Genomic DNA, 24,656 nt, shown 5'->3' with positions numbered 1-24,656 from the left:
TTCCTCATCATCCGAGTCAACATCAAATTGTTCTTTCAGCTTCTTTAGCTTCTCCAAATCCTTCCTTTCCTCTTCTGTAGTTTCAACTATAATCGGTTCGTTACAACCATCTCCGTAATCATTCAACACATCATATGTATTTTTGGTGGGAACCGGCCCTTTTGAGGTGCTTGCTTGATCAGAATTTGTTTTCGGTTTCACCACAGGTTGATATACAAAATGAGGTTGCTGTTTTTGGACCGAAAATCCTTTCTTTGCACCTTTCTTTTTGCCAACTAGCTGGAATCTATCACTGTCCACCTCCTTTCCTGTTTTAGGTTGCCTTTTAACAGCTTTTTCATAGTGATCAGTCATATGTCCATAAACACAACATAAAGAGCATCTAGGAGGTTTCCATTCATACTCTACTTTCATGATTTCCTTTGTATAGCCATCACCATCCATATCAGGAATTTCAATCGATAGCTCATCCTTAAATTCAGAATTTGCCGAAATTTCTATTAGTGCTCTTGCATAACTACTACGCCCCCACGATTCAGTACACATGGCACTAGTATAAGAATCAAGTTGTTTCGGGTTGCCTAGCCTAGAGGCAAGCATACTTAAGCCATCATCTGAGTAAGCTGCAATCGGGACATTATGGATTTTAATCCATACAGCCACCTTTTTTATTTCTTCTTTTTGTAACTTTACATTGGGGGACCAAACCTTTAAAAACAATGGCATACCTCGAATTGTCCACGGTCCTTCTTCAAGTGTAGTTTGCATACCATTTTTGTCCGCAAATTTGAAGAAAAAGAAACCATTAGCATTCATCATTACTTTTTGCAAACCAAACTTCTTCCAATTCATCTTAACAAAGTAATCAACCACCGGATACGCAATTCTATCACCAAGGAAGTACCCAAACAAAGTATTCGCAAACTTATCTTGCACTTGTCGGACAGATTCCCTTGGTAGTACAACATCAACACCTTCTTTTTCTACCATATTTTCAATTTTTCTGAAGTTTACCACTGCTTTAATGGAGCCATCCTTCAGTTTGGCAGCATAAGAGCTGGTTATATTCACTTCATTCGCTGCCCCAGTTTCATGCACAGCCTTACCATTCTTCTTATCGTCATTATGAGCACCCTCCAATGGTGGTTGCATATTATGTTCTTCCTTCTTTGTTTCTTCCTGTACAACAGGTTTAGTTAAGCCATCACTCTTCCTGTAATCAGTTTCCATTGTGGGAGCAGCCCCACCACCCAATGATGTCTTATCTCCTGAATTATCAACCTTTTTAGGAGATTGTGGCCTATTCGAAGGATCTTCAGCACTTGAATCGGGTTGTTGCGGAGCAAAAGAATATTCACCCATATTTTCCTTACCATCAAGATTCAAATACCTATGAAGCTTCTCTTCTTCATTTGTTGTGTTACCAGTCGATTCACATGGTTTACCACCAGGAGTTTTTTGGGCAGTACTCCCACATGGTGTCTTTTCCTCAATCACTTTCCTAGGGCTAGTATTACCATTCCCTCCTTTCTTCTTCTTTTTTCCCGACATCTCCTCAACAGATGATCGATTGGAACCACCACCTGTTTTTAATTGATTAATTCGCTCTTCAATCTCTTTTATATTAAATTCACAATCTCTCTTCATAAACAAAAAACAACCATGCAGCAAGAAACCTAATTAACAACGAACAGCAGCAACAAGAGACACAAAACCCTAACCCTAATAAAACCCTAATATGTAAATCAATCACCTTAACCCTTTAACAAGTCCGAGCTAATCTAGCTAAACTACACAATGTAGCCGCGATTACAGACAAGGTAAAAGATCAGGAGAAAAGAAATAACAATATTATGGTTTAGGACAAATTCGAAACAAAAGAAGAAGAAACCCTAAAAAAAACATGAAACCCTAACCAAAATAGAAATCAAGTATGATCAGATCAAATGAGCACAAACGACTCCATTATCAGCAAGAGAAACACGAATTTAGGGCAGAAAAAAACGATGAAGAAAAGGTGTTTGAAATCGCCTTTAGGGGAGAGAAAACTGGTTTCGTTTTAAGCTTAAGAAGAAACCCTAAAAAAAAACATGAAACCCTAACCAAAATAGAAATCAAGTATGATCAGATCAAATGAGCACAAACTACTTCAACATCTAAAAGAACTACCCACGTGATTTAGTCCACTAAACTTCCCCTTTTTCTTCGTCGGCTCAATCATAGGTTTAACGTCACAAGGAAAATTCTAAAGGAAGTTCCTAGTATGACCAGCTAAACCTAGAAAACTTTTAATATCAATAGGAGACTTAGGCTGCCCCAAATTCATCACAACTTCAATCTTTAAATGGTCGACCTTAATACCACCTTTGGAAGTTACATGCCCAAAGATGAACATTCCGAAGTTGAAATTCGTATCTGGAGGATTTAGCATAAAGCTTCTTCTCCCTAAGAACTTCAAGAATAACTCGCAAATGAACATAATGCTCATCTTCAAACTTAATATAAATAAGAATATCATCGATGAATACTTTAACGAAATGATCAAGAAAGGCTAACAGACTTGGTTCATCGAATCCATAAATGCGGTCGGAGCATTAGTCAACCAAAAGGCATCACAAGGAATCCATAATGCCCAGAACGAGTACATAAATTAATTTTAGCCACACTTACCTTTTCAACTTTCAACTACTGATAACCAGAACGTAAGTCAATCTTGGAAAGGTAAGAAGCCCCATGAAAATTTTCAAACAAGTCATTCATATGTGGAAAAAGATACTTATTATTTACCATTATCTTGTCCAGCTCTCAGTAGTCAATGCACATCCTCATCGATCCAACTTTTTTACGACAAATAGACTGGAGCTCCCCAAAGCGAGGAACTCAGAAACATGAAACCTTTATCCAACAACTCTTGCAGCTGAGGCATTAACTCCTTCATTTATGTAAAAGAAAACCGGTAAGGAGCCTTTGCAACTGGGTTGCACCAAGCACACGGTCAATGTGATATTCAACCTCACCATCAAGAGGAAGACCATGAAGATCATCAGGAAACACATCAGAAAATTCAGCAACAATATCAACATTGGAAACAGAAAGCGTAGCCATACGTGTATCGATCACATAAGTAAGAAAAAGAGTTTTCGTCTGAAATTTGAGAGTCGTCATCAAATTAATGATTTTGAGACTCCCTGAATTTTATCATCATAAATTAAGACCGCCTCCCCCTCTTTACTGGTATAGGCAATCCTTTTTAGCACAAAGGATGCAGAATTATTCTTTCCCAATCAATCCATACCAACGACAACATCAAACCCAGCAAGCGAAATGGGCAATAAGTGGATGGGGAAAGTCCTGCCCCCATTTTAATAGAACAAGCACGTTAAGACAAATGACAAATGACCATCATCAATTTCAACATTTAGCATTAACTCCACCTATTCGGGAAAGTGTCACATAAGGTACTCATCGCGAATGACTTCTATCTCCCTTTATATGAAAAAGACTGAAAATCATTACCTTTAATGACAAACCTTAGCACAAACCAATCACCAGCTAGGTCAACGTTGTGCACACAAAGGACCCTTTCACCTGAGGAACCGAGAGTTACCCCATGTTACAAGGAAATAGTCATACCACCCACATAATTCACAAATAACTTCAGTTAACTCAATGAAAAACACATCATACATACACATTAAACATCAGTTAACCGATTAGACACATGCAACCCATAATAGTACACAACAATCCCAACGTCTCTTATACATCCCACCTTGGTTAACACAAGTATGCCCACATAAACATGCTTGTATCGTGATACATTTACAATTACGTTCCGGACCATAATTATAAATGTATCCCTCCACACGTGTGTTCACTACCTCACTTGTATGCCACCAACTATACATTCCTCTTTTGGGTATTCACCCAAAAACCCAACTTCACCATCCTTACAACTCATCGCTACCAAGGTCCTTGTCTAGCCTAGTGAGCTTGACAGCATTGACCATAAATCACACCACCAACTTCCATGTTCATTCACCACTTCCATTACTCCTAAAGTGAGATCGAAATTCAATATATCATCCTCAATATACAACATTTTTCAAACTTACCGTAAAGAAAATAATACAATACCTTAGAAGGAATCTTTTATCAATAAACCAGAGAATTCGGCTACAGATGTAGCAAGACATGAAAGAATAAAAAACCTATTGACAAAATATACAAGCAACAAGTAACATGTATAAAAGGCATTATTCCTACACTCTCACTAAACCCAACCTGTCTTAAAAGCAATCTATCTCAAGGTTTAAGTCCAATCCTATGCCTCATAGAATATGGTTCACATAACCATCGCTCTGATACCAACTTGTAACACCCAACATTATAAAAATATGGATTTCAAAATTTTAAAAATAAAACAATCATTTAATACGGAAAGGTCCCTTTTAAAATTTCATCATTTCCTAACAGAAATATCAATCATAGTTTTGGTGTTACTTATTGCATCACAACAACAATTCAAGAAATCCATAAACACCCTAATGACAATAAAATCTCAATCGACATAATAAATACACGTCTAAGTAATGAGGCAAACCAATGGCAACAATAAGTGTTCGTCATAGCAACCATCTACCCATGCCTCACTCTATACAAGCTTCAATGATTAACCTGAGGAGAAACAACATTTTCAATAAAACAGGTGTCAGCTTAAAAAGCCGAGTAAGATAATCACAAGTTGAATAAAAAGGTTGCCAATTAAATCAATCTTATAGATATCATACGCATGTCAAGCATATAACAACCGTCATCACATGTCAAGCATATAATAATCATCATCACATATCAATCGAATAACACAATAGGATGATATCATTCCTACATGTGCCTAGCAACCTCATTCATCTCATCAATCATCAATATGAATCTTAATTTCAATCTCAATCATCAACATTAGGTTATGCCATTTTCAATCGTTAAGTAGTAACTAATGTCACAACTAAATAAATCTCGGTTGTGCATAGGCGGTCATTCGACCTTTCAAGGAACCTTGCACCCGACATGATGGGCAGTCCTTTCGGGGTCCATCGACGTTGTTAAGGATAGGCATAGGCAAATCCAGGAGCAAGCCGTTTAGCAAAGCATGGTGATCGGTCCTAACCACCCGACAAACTCAAGCAACCGTGACCATGTTGTAATAGGCATCATGACTACCCCGTCTGACCAATTGTGGCACACCAGCCCCTCCCGAGACTAGCTTGGATTAAGCTTAACACTTTTCTACCGTAAGTTTATACTCGAGTTTATCAACCGTATTTACCTTAAGGATTTATCAACCGTTTCAACCGCATAGTTTTATCAATCATTTCAATCTCATCATTTTAGGACCCCTATCGTACAACCGTGAGTCATGGCAGTCCTACAAGAGTCTAGTGTACTACATGTATAGGCCAATCAAATATATATCAAGCATGCAATGACAATCTCAATCAACCATGCAAATCATAACAATATATCAACGTAAACAATCGAGTCAATCATGTCAATCATCACAAGGTAAAGCATGCATTACATTAATAAATAAGTTAACTAAGGCATAGCATGCATCAAACCAACCATAAGCCCTCCCGAAATTCCCATAACTTAACAAGCGTATGAAAAAGGCTTTAACCATCATTAATTATGAAAACTAAGTTCTTGTTGTGTTCCTCGTGTCGAAAGGTAGTTATCTTACCTCTCAATGCTTCATAACCAATAAAAAACCGTTTAATATACTTGGAATGTGTTCTCGAAAACCTAGAATGAAAACACAATTGAAATGAGCATCAAACAAACCCAAATGTGCAAATCAACACAAGGTGTGTCACACCTAAAATCCGGGTGCGCCGCACCACTGCAGCACTTTGGCTTGGCAACTAGAGGTGTGTCGCACCTTCTTGCAGCACCTCGGCTCGAAAACACTAAGTGCGCCGCACCCCATCACCTGGTGCTCCACACCTACCGAGAAACAGCCAAAAACCCGTTTGTTATTCCAAGCATCACTCAAACGATTACCAAACAACCCCAAACCACCACCACGACTTTTTAACCCTAAAATACAGTAGATTAAGGGTATATTGATGAAATTAAAACACCAACTACTCCTTGATTGATTTGCAAGACAAAAATTAACATTTTAGGTCATTGAATCGACGAAAACGAGCAAATTCAATCAACAAACACCCTTCCATGATCAAGATCAGATGTGATACATAAAAGAACTCTATTGAATCATAGAACCATCATCAAGAACATGTCCTTACCTGGAGGAATCCAAACCACACCAAAGGATTGCAATAACGGTCACCGGTAGACCCGAAAACACCGATTCTACCAATAAAACGTATTAAATCAACCAACAATCAAACAACCCAGGTATGAACGAATTAATAGAATGAAATTGAATTATATTGAACATGTATTTCGATCAATACCTTAATGGATGATCAGAGGGTTGAATTCTAGCACCAAACGATAAAAAATCGACCCGAAATCATTGATTCTAACAACAAACCGTATTCAATTGATCAAGATCCAGTTTGAACGAATTGAATAGTTTAAGATGATCAACAATTAGTAAGGATTTCAATTATTACCTTTATGGATGATTATGGAATTGAAATCAAGCCCTAGATCGCTTCGAATCGACTCGAAATCAAAGGAATTGAGCAAGGAAGGCAAAGGGAGGCACACCTTCAATTACACACACTTAGTTCTGATAAAATTTAGGGATTAGGGCTGCCTAATCCCCCTCAAAACTGTCCACCCCCTTTCACAATTACCAAAGTGCCCCTAACTTAAATCTAACGACCGTTAAGGCTCAAACTAACGAACCTGGAACTCAAACGACCGAGCAAGCACTCTAATATTTAACCGGCAACTAAAATAACATATTATGATCTTTAATAACTAATTAAAGCATCACCTTTATTATCCAAGCTTTAATAGTTAATTACCTAAGCACTTAAGCAACTAACGCCGTCAAAATCAACTACCGGTCAAAGTCGAAGTCAAAGATAGAAAAGTTTAGGATGTTACAATAGACATATTGATGTGATAATGAAATGGCATTAGCATGTTTAGTCTTGGAATTTTGATATGGCAATATTTGGTTGAATTGAGAAAATGATGACTTTTGTAATTTTGGTATTAAATAACCGAATGTCCATGTGAGTTATGTAAAAGTTGGGTCGGACATTGAAATACTCGTAAAGATAGTAATGTATGGCTTGTTAGCCTTATATATGAAGTAATTGAGCTTGATGACCTTATATGTGTAAGTTGTGAATTATTGCTAGGTGGAAATTAAGCAATATGATTGTTAGATAGTCATCTTGGATTTGGTTGTCGCGAAGGAGGTGAGTACTCTTGTATACGATTATATGTACGATGGGTCGATTACCATATAAAGGTGGATACTGTGTGTGGTAATCGATTCGGCGTTAGGGCCTAATTCGGCGTTAGAATCCCATAGTTGATTTGAGATGAGGCCTAAGAACCTCTTGTTGTGTTGAGATAAGGCCTAAGAACATTTGAGGCCTAAGAACCTCTTGAGTATATTTTTAGCGTATATGGATCCATGTATGTTTCGTTTGCGCAAAGGTAAGTATGCAAGTGATGGTATGACGATGCCATTGGCTACATGTGATAGTCCTTTGTGTTTTTGCCCTCCTTCGTGTGTATAAGCGTATGCAATGGTATTCACTAAGCTTTGTCTTATTCTTTTAGTTGTTACCTTTTTTTTTAGGTTGTCTCGGAAGTGGAGACAAGATTATGTGCTTTGAAGATTAAAGTTGAATTTGGAAATTGGTAAAATTAGCTAATTGCGGTAAAACGGTTTGTGGCTAGAACCCAAAGTAGCCCCGTGTGAACCCAAAAAATTTTTATTTTTATTTTTCGGTCGAGTCTAGTTGTGTCGTTTCAAATAACATTAAGAATATTGTAAAGGAATAATAAGTCGTATAAGAACACAAATAATAACTATATTAATGCTTTTAAATGTTTCATGAATGTAAGATGTAAACATGATGAAATTTATTATATATTAAAAACGTTATATATATGTATAAATACAAAAGAAAATAATCAAAAGCTAAATCTTTACAAGTAAAACCATAATTGTGTACAAATTGTATGATGAAAACCTTATAACCCAAAAGTTTAGTGTCAATAAAAATAATAACAAAAATTTTGATGTGGGATATAAGTTAAAAGATGAAAACTTTCATTAAAAAACAACTAAACATGTAGGAATACAATAAAAATAATGTAGAGAATATTAAGATGCATAAAAACATGAACAATAACTATATTAATGTTTTAAATATAACTTGAACGTAAGACGTAATGATGATAAAAGTTATTTTATAATGAAAACGCTATATGTATAAAATAACAAATGAAAATAATAAAAAGTAAAAACGTAACTGTGTGGAAGTTGTTTCATGAAAACATGAGAATTTAAAAGTTTAGTGTCACGAAAATGAAAGGGAAAACTTTGATGTGAGGTAAAAGTTAAAAAAATAAAATTTTAGGGGGTTAATACAGAATTTGGTTTAAATTAGTTTGTGCTTTAAAAGCTTGTACATTCCACGCATAAAGTACTTGTATATTTACATAGGTTTTTAGTATATATATAATGAAAATTGACAATTATAACAAAAAACTTGAACTTTATATTAGCACGACTTTAATAAATGGTTAACTGAAAACCGAACAACAATTGGCTTTTTGGGTAACTGATTTACGGGTAACCAAAATTAACGGTTCAAATTTCAAGCTAACCGATGCAAACAGAACCCAAAAAAAACAGTTTAAAGTTTCTACTTAACCGAATCAAACCGTTAGCTAAAAATGTTGAAAGTGAGAGGTCAAAGTTTGGTGAGGGAGTGATGCCAACATTATAAGGGTATGTTTGGTAAGGAGAGTTGAAACCTAAAAAATGAAAATGAATTCATTTTTGTTGTTTGGTAGGCTGGAGAGAGACACTTGTTCTTTAATGTTTTGTCACTCTGAAACTTATGCTTAAATATATTTTCAAAATATGGTTGAAGTTATGTCCATTTAAATTGGGTAGCTCTATCATTCTTTTCAAGGTATTTGAGAAAGCACATATAGTAATAACAACTTTATCCGTCTAAGTAATATTGTTTTCGTCTTTTGACGCATCATTATTTTGGTCCATTATAAGAATTGTATCAATTAAAACATATAAATTATTTCACCAACCAACTATAAGACTATATTAATTAGCAAGTATTGATTTCATGGTATTAATAATAAGAGTACCCTGCTCGTGTGATGTGACCAATTTATACCTATCGCCCACATCGTTATTGGCCATTTTATTAAGTGTTTTAAGTTGATTTTATGTGCATTTGGCGCGTTTATGGTGTTTGTTAGTGTTTTCAGGCGCTAAACAGGTTACGTGATCATTTGACACATTTTCAGATGATTTCTGAGGCCAAGAAGTTGATTTGTGAGTTCGAGAGTTGTTTAAGGTTGAGAAGATAGAAAGTTGGAGCAAGTTCACAAGTAAAAAGGTTGTTTTGATTTTGATCAGCAGGTTTGGACTGCGCCGCAGTGGGGGAAGCATGAACCCACTGCGCCGCAGTCACATAATGGACAAATGAGACCGTGGATTTGGACTGCGCCGCAGTGAGGGACATCACAGCCCACTGCGCCGCAGTCACTTAAAGAAGAAAATGTGACGTGGATCTTCACTATGCCGCAGTGAGGGTATGCACCCTGTATACATACCTTGCCAATACCTAGAGAGCATACCAGTACCGTGATCCGAACTTGCATTATATGTACTAGGGGTGTGGAGGGTTAGCCACATACATGAATGGTGGGTTGGATGTAGAGGTCAGATTCGACTTGTCCGTTAGTTGTGATTAATGAATGTTTAATTGTGATATTACCTTGATGATATTGTTTAACATGAAATTGGGGTACTTAAATTCTTGAGCTTGCGTGAAGTTATGAATGCATAAATGTCTAGAATTGTAAAAAGCTAACACGCGTGTGTTTGAGAGTGCGTAAATGATCTCACGAATGACTATTTCCTTGATCTAATGCCAATAACTTCTTTTCCTAATATAGGAAAAATAGTACGAACTAGAGCAAATGCTAACACCGAAACTCAAGAAGGCCAAGGTAGCCGAGGTGGTGGCCGTGGTGGTAGAGGTGGTCGTGGCGGCCGTGGTGGCCGAGGTGGTCGTGGAGAACATGTGGAGGTTCAAGAAATGAATGGAACCCTAGCTAAGTAGCTTACGGCACTATTGCCGACTCTTGCGGCTCAAGTCGTAGCCGTACTGGGAGTTAACATTGGAAATGGAGGACAACAAGCCAGAAATGAAGCTGAAGTGGAAAGATGAGAAGCGGTGGTTTAAGAGGCAGAGCGAGTCAGAGATGAGGTCATTGTTGTTGCTGAGCGTGAAGCGATTGTTAGGGAGAATGGCAATACGAGATACCGCTAAGGATGTAACTACAAAGATTTCCTCAACTGCAAGGCTATTGATTTTGATGGGAAGGGTGGGGCAACTGCTTATCTCCAGTGGATGGAAAAGATGAAGGCTGTAATTGCTATGAGTCACTGCACTTATGATTAGAGAGTTACTTATCTTGCTGGATATTTTGTGTCTGATGCTTTGTCATGGTGGAACAATGAGATACGCGTTAGAGGAGGAAGAGATGTAGCCTTGGCTATGCCTTGGAAAGAATTCAACGATCTGATGCAAGCAGAGTTTTGCCCTGTCCACGAGTTATAGAAATTGCAGACTGAGTTCCTTCAGCTTACGATGGTTGGAGCAGACCATGCTGGCTACACTAGTAGATTCTCTGAGCTATCTAGATTGATTGCCCACCTGGTGGATCCTGAGCCAAAATGGATAGAGAAGTATATTGTTGGGTTAGAACCACATGTACGTGTGCAAGTGGTAATTGCTGGACCTACCACCATTCGAAATGTATTCTTACTCTTGAGGGCTATTCGTTTTACATTGACTTGATTCCGTTTGGAATGGGTAGCTTTGACGTTATCGTTGGGATGGATTGGTTGTCCCGTGTTGATGCATCTATTGTTTGTCACGCAAAAATTCTTATAATACCTATGAGTGATGGGCATGTACTAGAGATTCATGGTGAGCGAACTGAAACCATCGACCGACATCTTATGAGTGTTACCGAAAAAGTAGTCAAGCTAGCTGATATTCCTATCGTGCGTGATTTCTCTGATGTTTTTCCAGATGATGTGGTGGATTGCCCCCACCTAGACAAGTCGAGTTTCGCATTGATCTTATACCTAACGCTATGCCAGTAGCTAAGTCACCGTACCGTTTGGCTCCTTCCAAAATGCAAGAACTAGCGACACAATTGCAATAATTACAAGATAAAGGATTCATCTGACCGAGTTCTTCACCTTGGGGCGCACCGATATTATTTGTTAAAAAGAAGGATGGGTCCTTTCACATGTGCATTGATTATCGCGAGTTGAACAAGCTAACGATCAGGAATCGATATCCATTACCGCGCATTGACGAGCTATTCGATCAGTTGCAAGGCGCTAAGTACTTCTCGAAGATTGATCTTCGTTCGGGTTACCATCAGCTGAGAGTACGTGAAGAGGACATTCCAAAGACAGCTTTTAGAACGAGATATGGGCACTTCGAGTTTTTAGTGATGCCCTTTGGATTGACGAACGCGCCTGCTGTTTTCATAGATCTCATGAACCGTGTATGTAAGCCTTATTTAGATCAGTTTATTATTGTATTCATCGATGACATCCTCGTCTACTCAAAGACCAAGAAAGAGCACGAAGTACATTTGAGGCAAGCGTTAGAGCTTCTAAGATTTGAAAAGTTGTACGGAAAGTTTTCAAAATGTGAATTTTGGTTGGAAGAGGTGAAGTTTTTGGGTCATGAAGTTAATAAGGATGGAATAAAGGTTGATCCCAACAAGATAGAAGCAGTGGAGCATTGGAGAAGGCCGTAGACACCAACAGAGATCAGAAAGTTCCTTGGATTAGCTGGCTACTACCGACGATTCATCGAAAACTTCTCAAAGATCGCACAACCCCTAACGTTGCTGACACACAAGGATAGTGTAACAACCCTCAATTTACAATTAGGATTACTTACTTATATTTATCTAGGTATCTATTCCTAGAGGTGTATTAAGAAAATTGACCTTCTAGACATTAGGGCATGGTGATAATTGCCTTTGTAGTATAATGAAATGCCCATAGATGATTAGTTGTCTTAGAAATGCCATCCATAATAACTAAAAATTATCTAAGTCAATCTCAAGGTTTATGAAAAATGATAACTATTTTTGCAAGTATATAATCTAAACAAGAAAGTATCCAAGAATCCAAATAACATAACAACTCAAATAATAACAATGCAACTTTCAAATAAGTCTTATAATTATAAAAATGAATTACAACTTTAAATATATATAAATATGCTTAAACCCCCAATCAATATACTCTTAACTCACTTATTCCTACACTCACACAAACATATACATATATATTTGCTTATACATATAGGTAAACACTAGTTAGGACTTAAACCCAACACATACCACCATGGTTAACCAATACCACTCACCACACCACTTAACTTGACCAATGAATGAGCTCCCAACCCATTTCTTGCCCCCCATTCACGTGATTAAGGTTCGGAAAACACCAATTTCTGATTTTTCTCACATAACCCAACACACACATATCAAGTGTGCTCTTAAAACTCTCTCCAACTCGCTCTAATTTTCTGCACACTTTCTTCATCTTTTTCGGTTCAAACAAGGCAAAATGGAGCTTGAATCTAACTAATCTAATGTAATAATAAGTCCTATTGACCATCTATCATCTTGAGTCATGTATGGTGGAAGCTTGGAGGTGATTTGGAGGCAACAACCACCCGAAATCAGCCCCTAAAGTGGTTGCTCGAACAGCAGCAGAAAATGGAGCAATACATCTCCAATCTCCTTCTTTTCTTTTGATTCTTGATCATCAATGGGTACCCAACTTGTTCCTTTGTTTGTTCATCATCCTTTCTTACATCTTGTAGCTTATATTCCCTTCTTTTCAAGCTTGCTACAGCCAACAAACAACTCTTGGGCAGCCATCAAGAACAAGACCCAACAATACTCTTAATCTTCTTGTTTTGATCTTCAAAGGTTGATAACTTGTAATCTTTTGATTATCACTATCTTTATCTTTCATTTTTATCACTAAAAACACATAGATCTTCACATGCATGCATATTTAAAAGATTGATCTAGAAGAAATAATTATGAATGCAAGAGATAATAATGGATTTAGTGTATGCATGATAAGATTTGCATTAGTTTAGGTTTATTTTGATTTGGGATTTGAGATGGATCTTTGGATGATGATTGATGATTTGAAATTGATAATAAGAATTTGTAAATTTGATGATAAAATAAAACAAAAAGAGTGATAATCTTGTAAGTGATAAATTATAGTGTTAATTAAGCAAGAAAGGTCAAAATAAAAGTTGTAAAAAAATTAGTTAAGATTAACCTCCAACCGGAATTACTCAAAAATACTGAACCAAACGAAAGATATGATATTTCTACTGAAACCGGTCAAAACTGTAATTTGGTATGAATATTTTATAAACTTTAACAATTTTTATCTCCTAATACATAAGGTTCCAGGAGGTCATACTAGGTGGAAAGGAATTCCAATGTGTCTTGAACTTAAAATAAAATCATGGGAGTTTTCTAACAATCAGAACATCAAGAACTTTTATAAAACTTCTGATGTCGCAAGCAGTGCCCATTCGGGATAGTTTGTGTTTGGATAATTTTTAAGGACACCAAACATCATCTAAAAATTCACCAAAAATTCACACAAATACTAGATACATATAAGTCACTGTGTAAAAATCATGAAAGTCCATATAATTCGGCTTGACCCCAAAATAGTAGCCAACATTTCATAAAAATATGAATTAAAAACAAAAAATTTGAAAGGAAACTAACCATTTGTATAATGGGCTAAAAGGTGCACTAAAGACCATAATGGGCTAACCCGGCCCAAATACTAAACCCATAGAACCATAAATCAGTAGGCCCACTTGGCCCAACAAACCATAAAGTCCAATAACCAATATAACCCATTAAGCACATAACCTAAATAAGGTTAAGCCCAATAACTATATTAAGCCCAAGTCACTTAAAAACCCTTCACATTTTGGCCCAATTGATAATGGCCCATAACACTTAAACGAATTTCATGAGATAAGTGTAATCAAAATAAAACAAAGATAATTAAATGAGATAGGCATAAGTAATTATGTTAACCAAGCTATATATTGATATCACAAATGCTATTTCGCGCTAAAATTGGTTACACAGTAAATGACAAATAAGGATAACATAACTTAATATGGCATTTCTATATGATAACCTAATATATCAAGTGAAACCACAAACAAAGCCAAGTTACCGAAAATCTAACGACTTATAACTACGCATGTAATGAAAGTAACCTTTCTCACCATAAATCTCTACAACCAAAACGATGCGAATGTTAGCAATATACTTGGATCCCACAATTTATAGCAACATAATGAAAGTGACATTTCTAGGTAATGGCTTAAGATAGGAACTTATGTATATTAGTCCTCTCGTAGGGATAGTCTTGGCTTTGAAATGTGGATGAGGACCATGATGGAATATATGATCAAGGAAGTAATAGATGAGAAGTACCCATTTTGGATAAATAGATATAATGCTCGGCATATCAAGGTGAGTCATAGCCCCCTTTCAAACTCTTTTATATGTTTTACTTTCGGGGTGAAAAGCATGATAATTAAAATTGTTTTCTTTTATGAAATGATATTTTGAAAGGATGTTTATGATAAGGAATATATGATGTATGTTCAATGTGATCTATGTTATATGATGAGCTTGAGTACTGTCAAAGTCTAGTCCCCGCTACACTACTATTAACTCATTGAGGCCTGTATTCGTCCCCTCACTCACATCAGCGGCGACAGGTTGTTTGGCCGTCTACGTAGCCGCCTTCAACGGTGTTGGTCGTGGGGTTCTCTAATCTACTTATTATTTAGTCGTCTCCATGGCACGATGTTAGAAATTCAAAATAGTGCTTAGTTGTATTTCTTTACATTGTTAATTTGTATGTTTAATATAAGGTTGAGGAGGAGCTTATGTATTTTACTAAGAGTATAAGTACCCCTCAAGCTTTAACCTTTTGTAACCTTTTGTCACATCTTGCCAATAACATATCCCAAGCTTTCCACACATACATATCTTCTCTCTCAATACACACACTAACACACACACATCCACCATTGTTATACACCTTACTTCCGCACCTGAACACGAACGATTTCTGGTATATTACATGTGGTATCAGAGCAAAACAACAATCTGTTGATGATCCAGAACAAATTCAATACAGATTCGTTGAATTTTTGTTCAAATTATTCTTCTTCGTGTTCAAAGCAAACTTTTGCTGCCATTTCTGTTCTTCAACAATTTACCTTCAATTATCATTCAATTTTCCAAGTTTTGTTCACAAATACATTCCAAATCATATTTCAAAACATCCTGTTAAGTTTCAGAATCAAATTCAAAGTTTTGATTAAAAATCAAAATTTTAGAAAATTTGATCAAAATTTGATTTTCACAATTAAGTTGATTTGAGATATGGAATTGTTTCTAGGGTTGTGCGCGATCATTTTCTGAGCATTTTGATGTTTGGATCAAATCCTAATTCTCAAAATTGAGTGAGAATTGACCAATTTTGTATCAAAAACCGACTATTTTGTCTGTTCTGTTTGTATTTGCAAGTATACAAAACGATCTCTTTTGGAGGAACTAAAACGATCTCTTTTAGATCGTTCTAGTTTTTTTTGCCATTTTGAAGTTAAAGCGATCTAATTTAGATCGTTCTAGCTTTTGTGATTCTGTGTGAATTGTGTGTTGTGTGGATCGTGATTCTGAAGTTGTGGTGATTGGGAATCACACACTTCCTTGGGTAACTGATCTTCTTGAGATTGGTTTTGCTCAAAAATCTTCCAAATCATTGTATTACTCTGCCTAAATTTTCAAAGTTTTCATACTTAGAAAATTTTTTCACCCAAAATTGTTAAAACGATCTAAATTTAGATCGTTCTAACTTTTCTTTACAATTCCTCAAAACGATCTCTTTTAGATCAATTCATTTTTTCTTCTTTCTTCTCCATCACTTAGAAATTTTTTTTTCAAGATTCTAAATCGTTCTAGTTTCAATTTTTCAATACTTAGAGAATTTTTTCCAAATATCTAAAACGATCTAAATTTAGATCGTTCTAGTTTCATTTTCTAATTCAAGTCTTTTATAAAATTCAAATTTTAAAAACAAAAAAAAATATTCTTTTTCAAGTTGTAATTCAATCATTTCAAATGACAACAATCAACATCAATTCAGATATTTCATCTAGAGAGGTACAATTTTTTACTCAAACTGACTACTTGTCTCTTCAAACAACTGCTGATACTGTTGGGTCTTTTGGGTTTTATCAAAGTCATACTTTCCTTATAAACATGAAAAACGCAGCGGAAGAAATGAACCTTTCATTATGTTATATGTAGTTAAAATCAAATTTTAACATATAAAAGAAAAACCCCAAACAATAAGGATCCATGTATATGAATGTCATACAATCAAAATAACAACCATAGGGTGTTTAGAAGACTACCTTCTTCCAAGCTTATGAGAAGGTTGATATGAAGAAGATGATGTTCCTAGAAAGGCCAAGTCTTCAAGATAGAAGTACCTCAAGCTTGCATACCCCAAGTCTCTAACAAACACCCAAATATGCTAGGATTTAGACTTAAAAAAAACTTTCTCCTTTTGCCTTGTTTGTGCCAAAATCAAGAGAAGAAAAAGAGAGAGTTTTTGCACTTGAGAGTTGAGAGAACACTATAGCAAATGCATGTAACAATTGTGTGTTTCCAATGTAGCTAGTGGGTTATGTAAAACAAGCAAATGCATGTGCATTTTTGGGTGGGGTTGGCTGGCCACAAGGTGAGACCACATGGGTCTCACCAACTCAAAATCCACTTGCATTTTCCTTTTATACAATATATATAAATGTATTATAACATGTTATATACCTTATGTAACATATTATGTATTATACATAACACACATAAGTGTTTATTTTGCCAAATAAACACATTCACATATTTCTCAAAATAAATTATCCATATAATTTACTTATATTTCTCAAGTGCATTTATTTAGAAACCCATTTCCTAAATGCTTCAAGTATTGATATTTATTTAAAGATCATATCATATAAATACATATCATAAGTGTTTGTCTAACTTGTTATTGGGTATGACCTGACTTGGATCATCACATACTAGCCACGTCAATTTAATATGTGTCTTGGGCATCCGAAATTCCAACAATCTCCCACTTGCACAAGATTCATAGAATATTGACGCAAATAGCAAATACCGCCTAACAACGGTTTGCTACCCCTAATACGTGTGACGTAGTGCCATTCAATAACATCATCCCCTTCAAGTCTCTACTTGAAATGATTTAGGTGAATCGATCATTTTTCCTTTTGTCACAGATGTCATGTTAAATCCTAGAGACATAGAGTGATCATTCTCTATTTATTTAACTTTGTAACAGGCCTTAGACATCTAACTCTCAACGAATAAGAGGGACAAATCCCATTTCGACTACATACGTCTTTCACAATCACCTTATATCATACCTGAGCTTAGCCTTATGTACTGCCATGTTTCAGAAGAGCGAAGAACCAAGTCAAAGTGTAATATTCAGTGAATATCAATACCCAATATGTATCTCAGGTTTGAGGACACAATGATATTCGCCTTTTAAATCAAGATTACTTATGATCAATCACAAAGATTCCATGTAGTAATGCTTGAGTGCAGGTCAGTCCAATATTTGTATCCCACAAATATCTATGAACCTTGGTAGCAACACATTGCTCTATATTGAAAACCTTTTGAACATCTACCAATCCAAGTTCATAACAGTCTTACATTCATATTTGTTCCCACAAATATGATCGACTACGGACATTTAGAATAACTAATTTATTCATGGATTTAAACATGCAAAAAATGGAACATAACACACTTTAAATGCATAATACCAATATTCATATAAAAGTGTTAACAAATACAAACGTTCCGATATCCAAATACATAAAATAGATCAAATCCAATCACTAGAATATCGAAGTCCCATGGCACAAGTATGACTTTCATGCTTAGGCCTTTCAAGGAGCTTCGTGAGTGGGTCCGCAATATTTTGATCGGTGTGAACTTTGCGAATACATATCTTTCCCTTTTCAACTTCATCCCTTATGTAGTTGAATCTCCGCTCAATGTGTCTAGTCTTTTGATGCGCACGAGGTTCTTTGATTTGAGCAATTGCGCCCTCGTTATCACAAAGGATTTCTAGGGGTTCTTGAATGGAAGGAACAACCCCTAGATTGGCAATGAATTTCTTCAACCATGCAGCCTCTTGTGCTGCCAAAGAGGCGGCGATGTATTCTGACTCTGTAGTGGACAATGCAACCACATCTTGCTTCGAGCTTTTCCAAGAAACAGCTCCTCCATTTAGAATGAAGATGTACCCCGATTGTGATCGAGAATCATCTCGATCAGTTTGGAAACTCGCATCCGTGTAACCCTTTACAACGAGCTCCTCCTCACCAGATCCATATATTAAGAACATATCTTTAGTATTTCTAAGATATTTCAATATATTCTTAACAGCCATCCAATGACTATCTCCTGGATTTTGCTGGTATCTACTTGTCATGCTCAAAGCGCATGACACGTCCGGTCTCGTGCATATCATAGCATACATGATGGATCCTATAGCAGATGCATATGGGATTCCATTCATTTTCTCTTGCTCAACTTTTGAGCTAGGAGATTGAGAAGTGCTCAATATAGTTCCTCTTTGAATAGGTACTAAACCTTTCTTAGAGTTTTCCATCTTGAACCTTTTCAAGATTTTATCTATGTATGCACTTTGATTCAAACCTATTAAGCGCCTTGATCTATCCCTATAGATCCTTATTCCCAAAATATAGGCGGCTTCATCAAGATCCTTAATGGAAAAGCAACTTCCAAGCCAGGCTTTTACACCTTCCAAGGTTGGAATATCATTTCCAAATAGAAGAATGTCATCGACATATAATACTAGAAAGGTAATGATGCTCCCACTGGCCTTCTTATACACACAAGCTTCATCAGCGTTTTTGATGAAGCCAAATTTCTTGACTTCTTCATCAAAACGACGATTCCAGCTGCTTGATGCTTGTTTCAATCCATAGATAGATTTCTTTAACTTGCATACTTTATTAGGATGTTTAGGATCGACAAAACCTTCAGGCTGATCCATATAGACATCTTCCTCAAGATATCCATTTAGAAAAGCGGTTTTGACATCCATTTGCCATATCTCATAGTCATAATGAGCGGCTATGGCAAATAATATCCTAATAGACTTTAGCATTGCCACGGGCGAAAAAGTTTCATCATAGTCGACCCCTCGAGTTTGAGTGAAACCTTTTGCTACAAGTCTAGCTTTATAAGTAAGCAAGTTTCCATGCATATCGTGTTTCAATTTGAACACCCATTTACTTCCAACTACTTTGGAATTTGGTGGTTCATTAACTAATTCCCAAACTTGGTTATCATACATGGATTGCATCTCAGCGTTCATGGCTTCTAACCATTTGTCCGAATCCGATTTGGACATTGCATCATGGTAGGTGGTAGGTTCATCAGAAACCATCATATAGCATTCATCCATAAGAAATCCATATCTTTCAGGTGGATAAGAAGCTCTACCAGATCTGCGAACGTTTTGTGTGCCTTGATCAACTCCTTGATCATCTTCAACATATTTTTGTTGAAAGCTAGTGTCACCCAAGTGTGTATCTGTCAGTGGTTCTTGATCTTCTTCAAGTTCCACTGTTCTAGAACTAGTTCCTTCCATAAGGAATTTAGTCTCCAAGAACTCAGCCTTTCGAGCAACAAATACATTTTGCTCATTAGGATCGTAGAAATAATATCCCAAATCATCTTTAGGATATCCTACAAAGATACATTTAGTGGATCGGGGTTCTAATTTGCTTGAGGTATCATGTCTTACATAAGCCTCACAACCCCATACTTTTAAATATGACAAAGATGGAACTCTTCCATGCCATATTTCAAAAGGTGTTCTCTCCACTTTCTTGGTTGGAGCCATATTTAAATTCGGGCAGTAGAGATTATGGCATAACCCCAAAATGACAGAGGTAGTGAGCTTTTGCTCATCATAGAACGAACCATATCTAATAGGGTTCGATTCCTCCTTTCAGACACACCATTATGTTGTGGTGTTCCAGGGGGAGTTAGTTGTGAGATTATCCCACAACTTCTAAGATGATATTGAAAAGCATCACTTAGGTATTCACCTCCTCTATCAGAACGAAGAATTTTTATTGTCTTGCTGAGTTGGTTTTCTACTTCATTCTTGAAAATTTTGAACACTTCAAAAGCTTCACTCTTGTGTTTTAATAAGTACACATAACCGTAACGACTATAGTCATCGGTGAATGTAATGAAGTATCTTTCACCATTCCTAGTCATTGGCTTAAAAGGACCACATACATCCGAATGTATGATACCTAATAAATCTTTTGCCCTTTCATTAGTGCCATTGAAAGGTGCCTTAGTCATCTTGCCTTGTAAACAAGATTCACATACATCAAATGAATCATTTGATTTTGTTTTCAAAAGACCATTCTTTTGAAGTGTTAGTACGCGATTCTTATTTATATGGCCAAGACGACAATGCCAAATATAGGTTTCACTTAAATCTAATTTAAGTTTCTTGGTGGTAGCTTGGTACATTGAGTTGTCATATGTTGTGCTTTCATGAACCAATTCATAAATACCATTTCTAGGCATGGCTTTAAAATAAAATACATCATTCATAGAAATATGGATATCATTGTTAACAAATTTAAAATCATATCCAACATGTCTTAAACGGGAAACCGAAATAATGTTCCTAGTTAAACTAGGTGCATACAAAACATTGTTCAATACAATTTCCAAACCATTTGGTAGTTTCAAAAGATAGTCTCCTTGGGCTTCAACTTGTACTTTCGCACCATTGCCCATAAAGAGACTAATGTCCCCCTTCTTGATGTTCCTTTTTCTTATGAACCCCTGTAACATATTACAAATATGAGTTCCACATCCGGTATCCAATACCCATATGTAAGAAAAAACAGTATTAAGCTCAATATATATCATAAATATTGTACCTGAGGTTTGCCCTGCATCCCTTTTAGCTTTCAACTCTTTGAGATAGGTTGGACAATTACGCTTCCAATGTCCTACCTCCCCACACTCAAAGCATGGGTCATTGACAGCAACCTTTTGCTTCTTCGTTTTTGGAGTATCCATTTTTGCCTTTCCTGTTCCTCTGTTGTTCCTTTTGTTGTTTCCCTTTCCTTTAGCAACATTTGCCTTTGGTCCGGGGTTGGCCCTTTTCTTTCCGCCTTCATTGATCATGTGAACGGGTTGAACCTTTCCTCCCATGCTAGCCTCGGCCGTTTTGAGCATCCCATGCAGCTCGGAAACGGTTTTGTCCCATCCGTTCATGTTATAATTTAACACGAAGGTCTCAAATCTCTTAGATAAGGAGTTGAGGATCAAATCCGTAGCCAACTCGGTTGAAACGGGACAATTTAGCCTTTCGAGGCGATCAATGTAGCTTTTCATTTTAAGAACATAAGTTGAGACGGGTTGAGAATCATCCATATAACATGCATGAAGCGCTCGAACCGTTTCGAAGCGTTCAACCCTTGCCTTTTGTTGGAACATTTCCTTGAGTTGGGTAATCATGTCGTATGCCCCATGGTGCTCGAACTCCTTTTGGAGTTCGGGAGTCATACTCGCCAACATTATGCAACTAACTTGCACGGAGTCATCGACATATTTAACCCAATCATTGTAGGCATCAACATTTGTTTCTTCGGGCTCATCGGGAATAGGATCGTCTAGTATATAGGATTTCTTTTCATGCTTGAGAACAATTCTCAAGTTACGAAACCAATCCACAAAGTTGTTTTGGTTAAGACGCTCCTTTTCAAGGATGGATCTTAGTGAAAAATTATGGACGTTTGGGTTGGGGTTGATTGGATTGTTAGCGGCCATCTACAAGATTAACAAAGTCTTTATTAGTATTTTCGATATCAAATATAAATTTTAATTGTTAATACCCTTTTATGTCTCATGGACAATTAATAATTAAAATCTAGAATCCAATGTTATATTTAAATGATGGTTAGGTGACCTTTATCCCATTATTTAAATTAACAAGGTAGTCAACGTTTGACAATTGTAACATTTTACAATTTCTAGTGGTATGGGATCGGTTTTAACATCTTATGTTAAGTCGGCATGTTTAATCCCATCAACGCCTTTGGTTACCATGCTTCTGTGACCCTAATCACATGGCTTCCAAGTCAAGTTGTCTCACTTATACACACATGTAAATTTATCTATACAAATGGTTAGGTGACCTTTATCCCACAAGTATAATGAATTTACCTTAACTTATAAGTTCCCTCAAGGTAGTTAGGTGACCTTTATCCTACAAAGAGTTCCCAAATAATTAAGTGTTGTATAAAAGATGGCGTTTTAACTTGTTTTTAAAGGGTCGTTTGAGTTTTTATATTCTAGTTAAAACTTTGTATCATGATGATAATTTTGAAATCCATATTTCAAAGTTCTTTTATAAAATCCATTTTTATAATTGTAGCCATTAACTTTTAATAAAAACCATTTTATTTTACCAAGTTAATGTCAATTTTAAAACCAATTTTTAAACTTTTATGTATGTCATTTAGTTTGTAGTTTTGAACATCCACATGACAATATTATCAAACAACCACACAAACATGACAAACATAATAATAAGTGCACAACATTAGCCAACTAATTTGACCACACTTGTTAGCCGAAACAAGTGTGTCAAAAGGTCCCAACCTAAGGGACAAAGTGACACAAAATTTATGTCAATGAACTCCCACTTGATCTTGCATCCAAATGCTTCAAGTAATCTTTTGTGATGTGATTTGAATGTCTTTCTTCACTCTTCCTTTTGGCCTCCAAAACAGCCCCTAAACTCTTTAAAGCCTTCTTGGAGATTACATTTACAAGAAAAAATGCAACTAGTCTACTTATTACATTCCAAATGAAATAAATAAAATTACATAACCAAATGAATGAAGAAAATCCTATTTAACTATTACAACCATTAATAATTAAATAAAATACAAACACATCCACATATCACAAACAATCACAAGGTCTTTTGGCTAAGTTGTGACACTATAATACACAAACAAAAATCAACTTTTGATGCATACATCCATATAACCGGCTCTAGATGCCATTGTTGGGTCTTTTGGGTTTTATCAAAGTCATACTTTCCTTATAAACATGAAAAACGCAGCGGAAGAAATGAACCTTTCATTATGTTATATGTAGTTAAAATCAAATTTTAACATATAAAAGAAAAACCCCAAACAATAAGGATCCATGTATATGAATGTCATACAATCAAAATAACAACCATAGGGTGTTTAGAAGACTACCTTCTTCCAAGCTTATGAGAAGGTTGATATGAAGAAGATGATGTTCCTAGAAAGGCCAAGTCTTCAAGATAGAAGTACCTCAAGCTTGCATACCCCAAGTCTCCAACAAACACCCAAATATGCTAGGATTTAGACTTAAAAAAAACTTTCTCCTTTTGCCTTGTTTGTGCCAAAATCAAGAGAAGAAAAAGAGAGAGTTTTTGCACTTGAGAGTTGAGAGAACACTATAGCAAATGCATGTAACAATTGTGTGTTTCCAATGTAGCTAGTGGGTTATGTAAAACAAGCAAATGCATGTGCATTTTTGGGTGGGGTTGGCTGGCCACAAGGTGAGACCACATGGGTCTCACCAACTCAAAATCCACTTGCATTTTCCTTTTATACAATATATATAAATGTATTATAACATGTTATATACCTTATGTAACATATTATGTATTATACATAACACACATAAGTGTTTATTTTGCCAAATAAACACATTCACATATTTCTCAAAATAAATTATCCATATAATTTACTTATATTTCTCAAGTGCATTTATTTAGAAACCCATTTCCTAAATGCTTCAAGTATTGATATTTATTTAAAGATCATATCATATAAATACATATCATAAGTGTTTGTCTAACTTGTTATTGGGTATGACCTGACTTGGATCATCACATACTAGCCACGTCAATTTAATATGTGTCTTGGGCATCCGAAATTCCAACAGATACTTTGACAAAGCAAAATCTTACTTTGAAAACAAATTTGAACATAGCTAAACAAGAGTTTGATAAACTTAGCGAAGATTTTTCTCAACTCTCAATAGCTCATGATGCTCTCAAAGTTAACTATGACTCTTTGAAAGAAATGCATTTGTCAAGTAACAGTTCTCAAGTTGTTTCACCCAATGCC

General features: G+C 36.0%; 2 protein-coding genes across 2 annotated transcripts; both read right to left on the bottom strand.

Annotated features, from left to right (window-relative positions):
- Window positions 1–18,292: 18,292 nt before the first annotated feature.
- LOC122601256 (secreted RxLR effector protein 161-like) lies at window positions 18,293–19,143 on the bottom strand. Its single transcript, XM_043774018.1, has one exon. It carries the CDS (start codon window positions 19,082–19,084, stop codon window positions 18,293–18,295), a length of 792 nt encoding a protein of 263 aa, XP_043629953.1. The 5' UTR covers window positions 19,085–19,143.
- Window positions 19,144–21,149: 2,006 nt separating this feature from the next.
- Window positions 21,150–21,903, bottom strand: LOC122602221. The gene is made up of 2 exons (XM_043774934.1): window positions 21,414–21,903; window positions 21,150–21,315 (listed from the first exon to the last, which is right to left on the bottom strand). The coding sequence occupies exons 1-2, from the start codon at window positions 21,871–21,873 to the stop codon at window positions 21,275–21,277; spliced, it is 501 nt and encodes a 166-aa protein (XP_043630869.1). The 5' UTR covers window positions 21,874–21,903; the 3' UTR covers window positions 21,150–21,274.
- Window positions 21,904–24,656: the final 2,753 nt, after the last annotated feature.

This window comes from Erigeron canadensis, chromosome 5 (assembly GCF_010389155.1).
Source record: "Erigeron canadensis isolate Cc75 chromosome 5, C_canadensis_v1, whole genome shotgun sequence".
In the NCBI taxonomy this organism is placed as follows: Eukaryota; Viridiplantae; Streptophyta; class Magnoliopsida; order Asterales; family Asteraceae; genus Erigeron; species Erigeron canadensis.
This window is presented reverse-complemented; position numbering and strand designations above follow the sequence as displayed.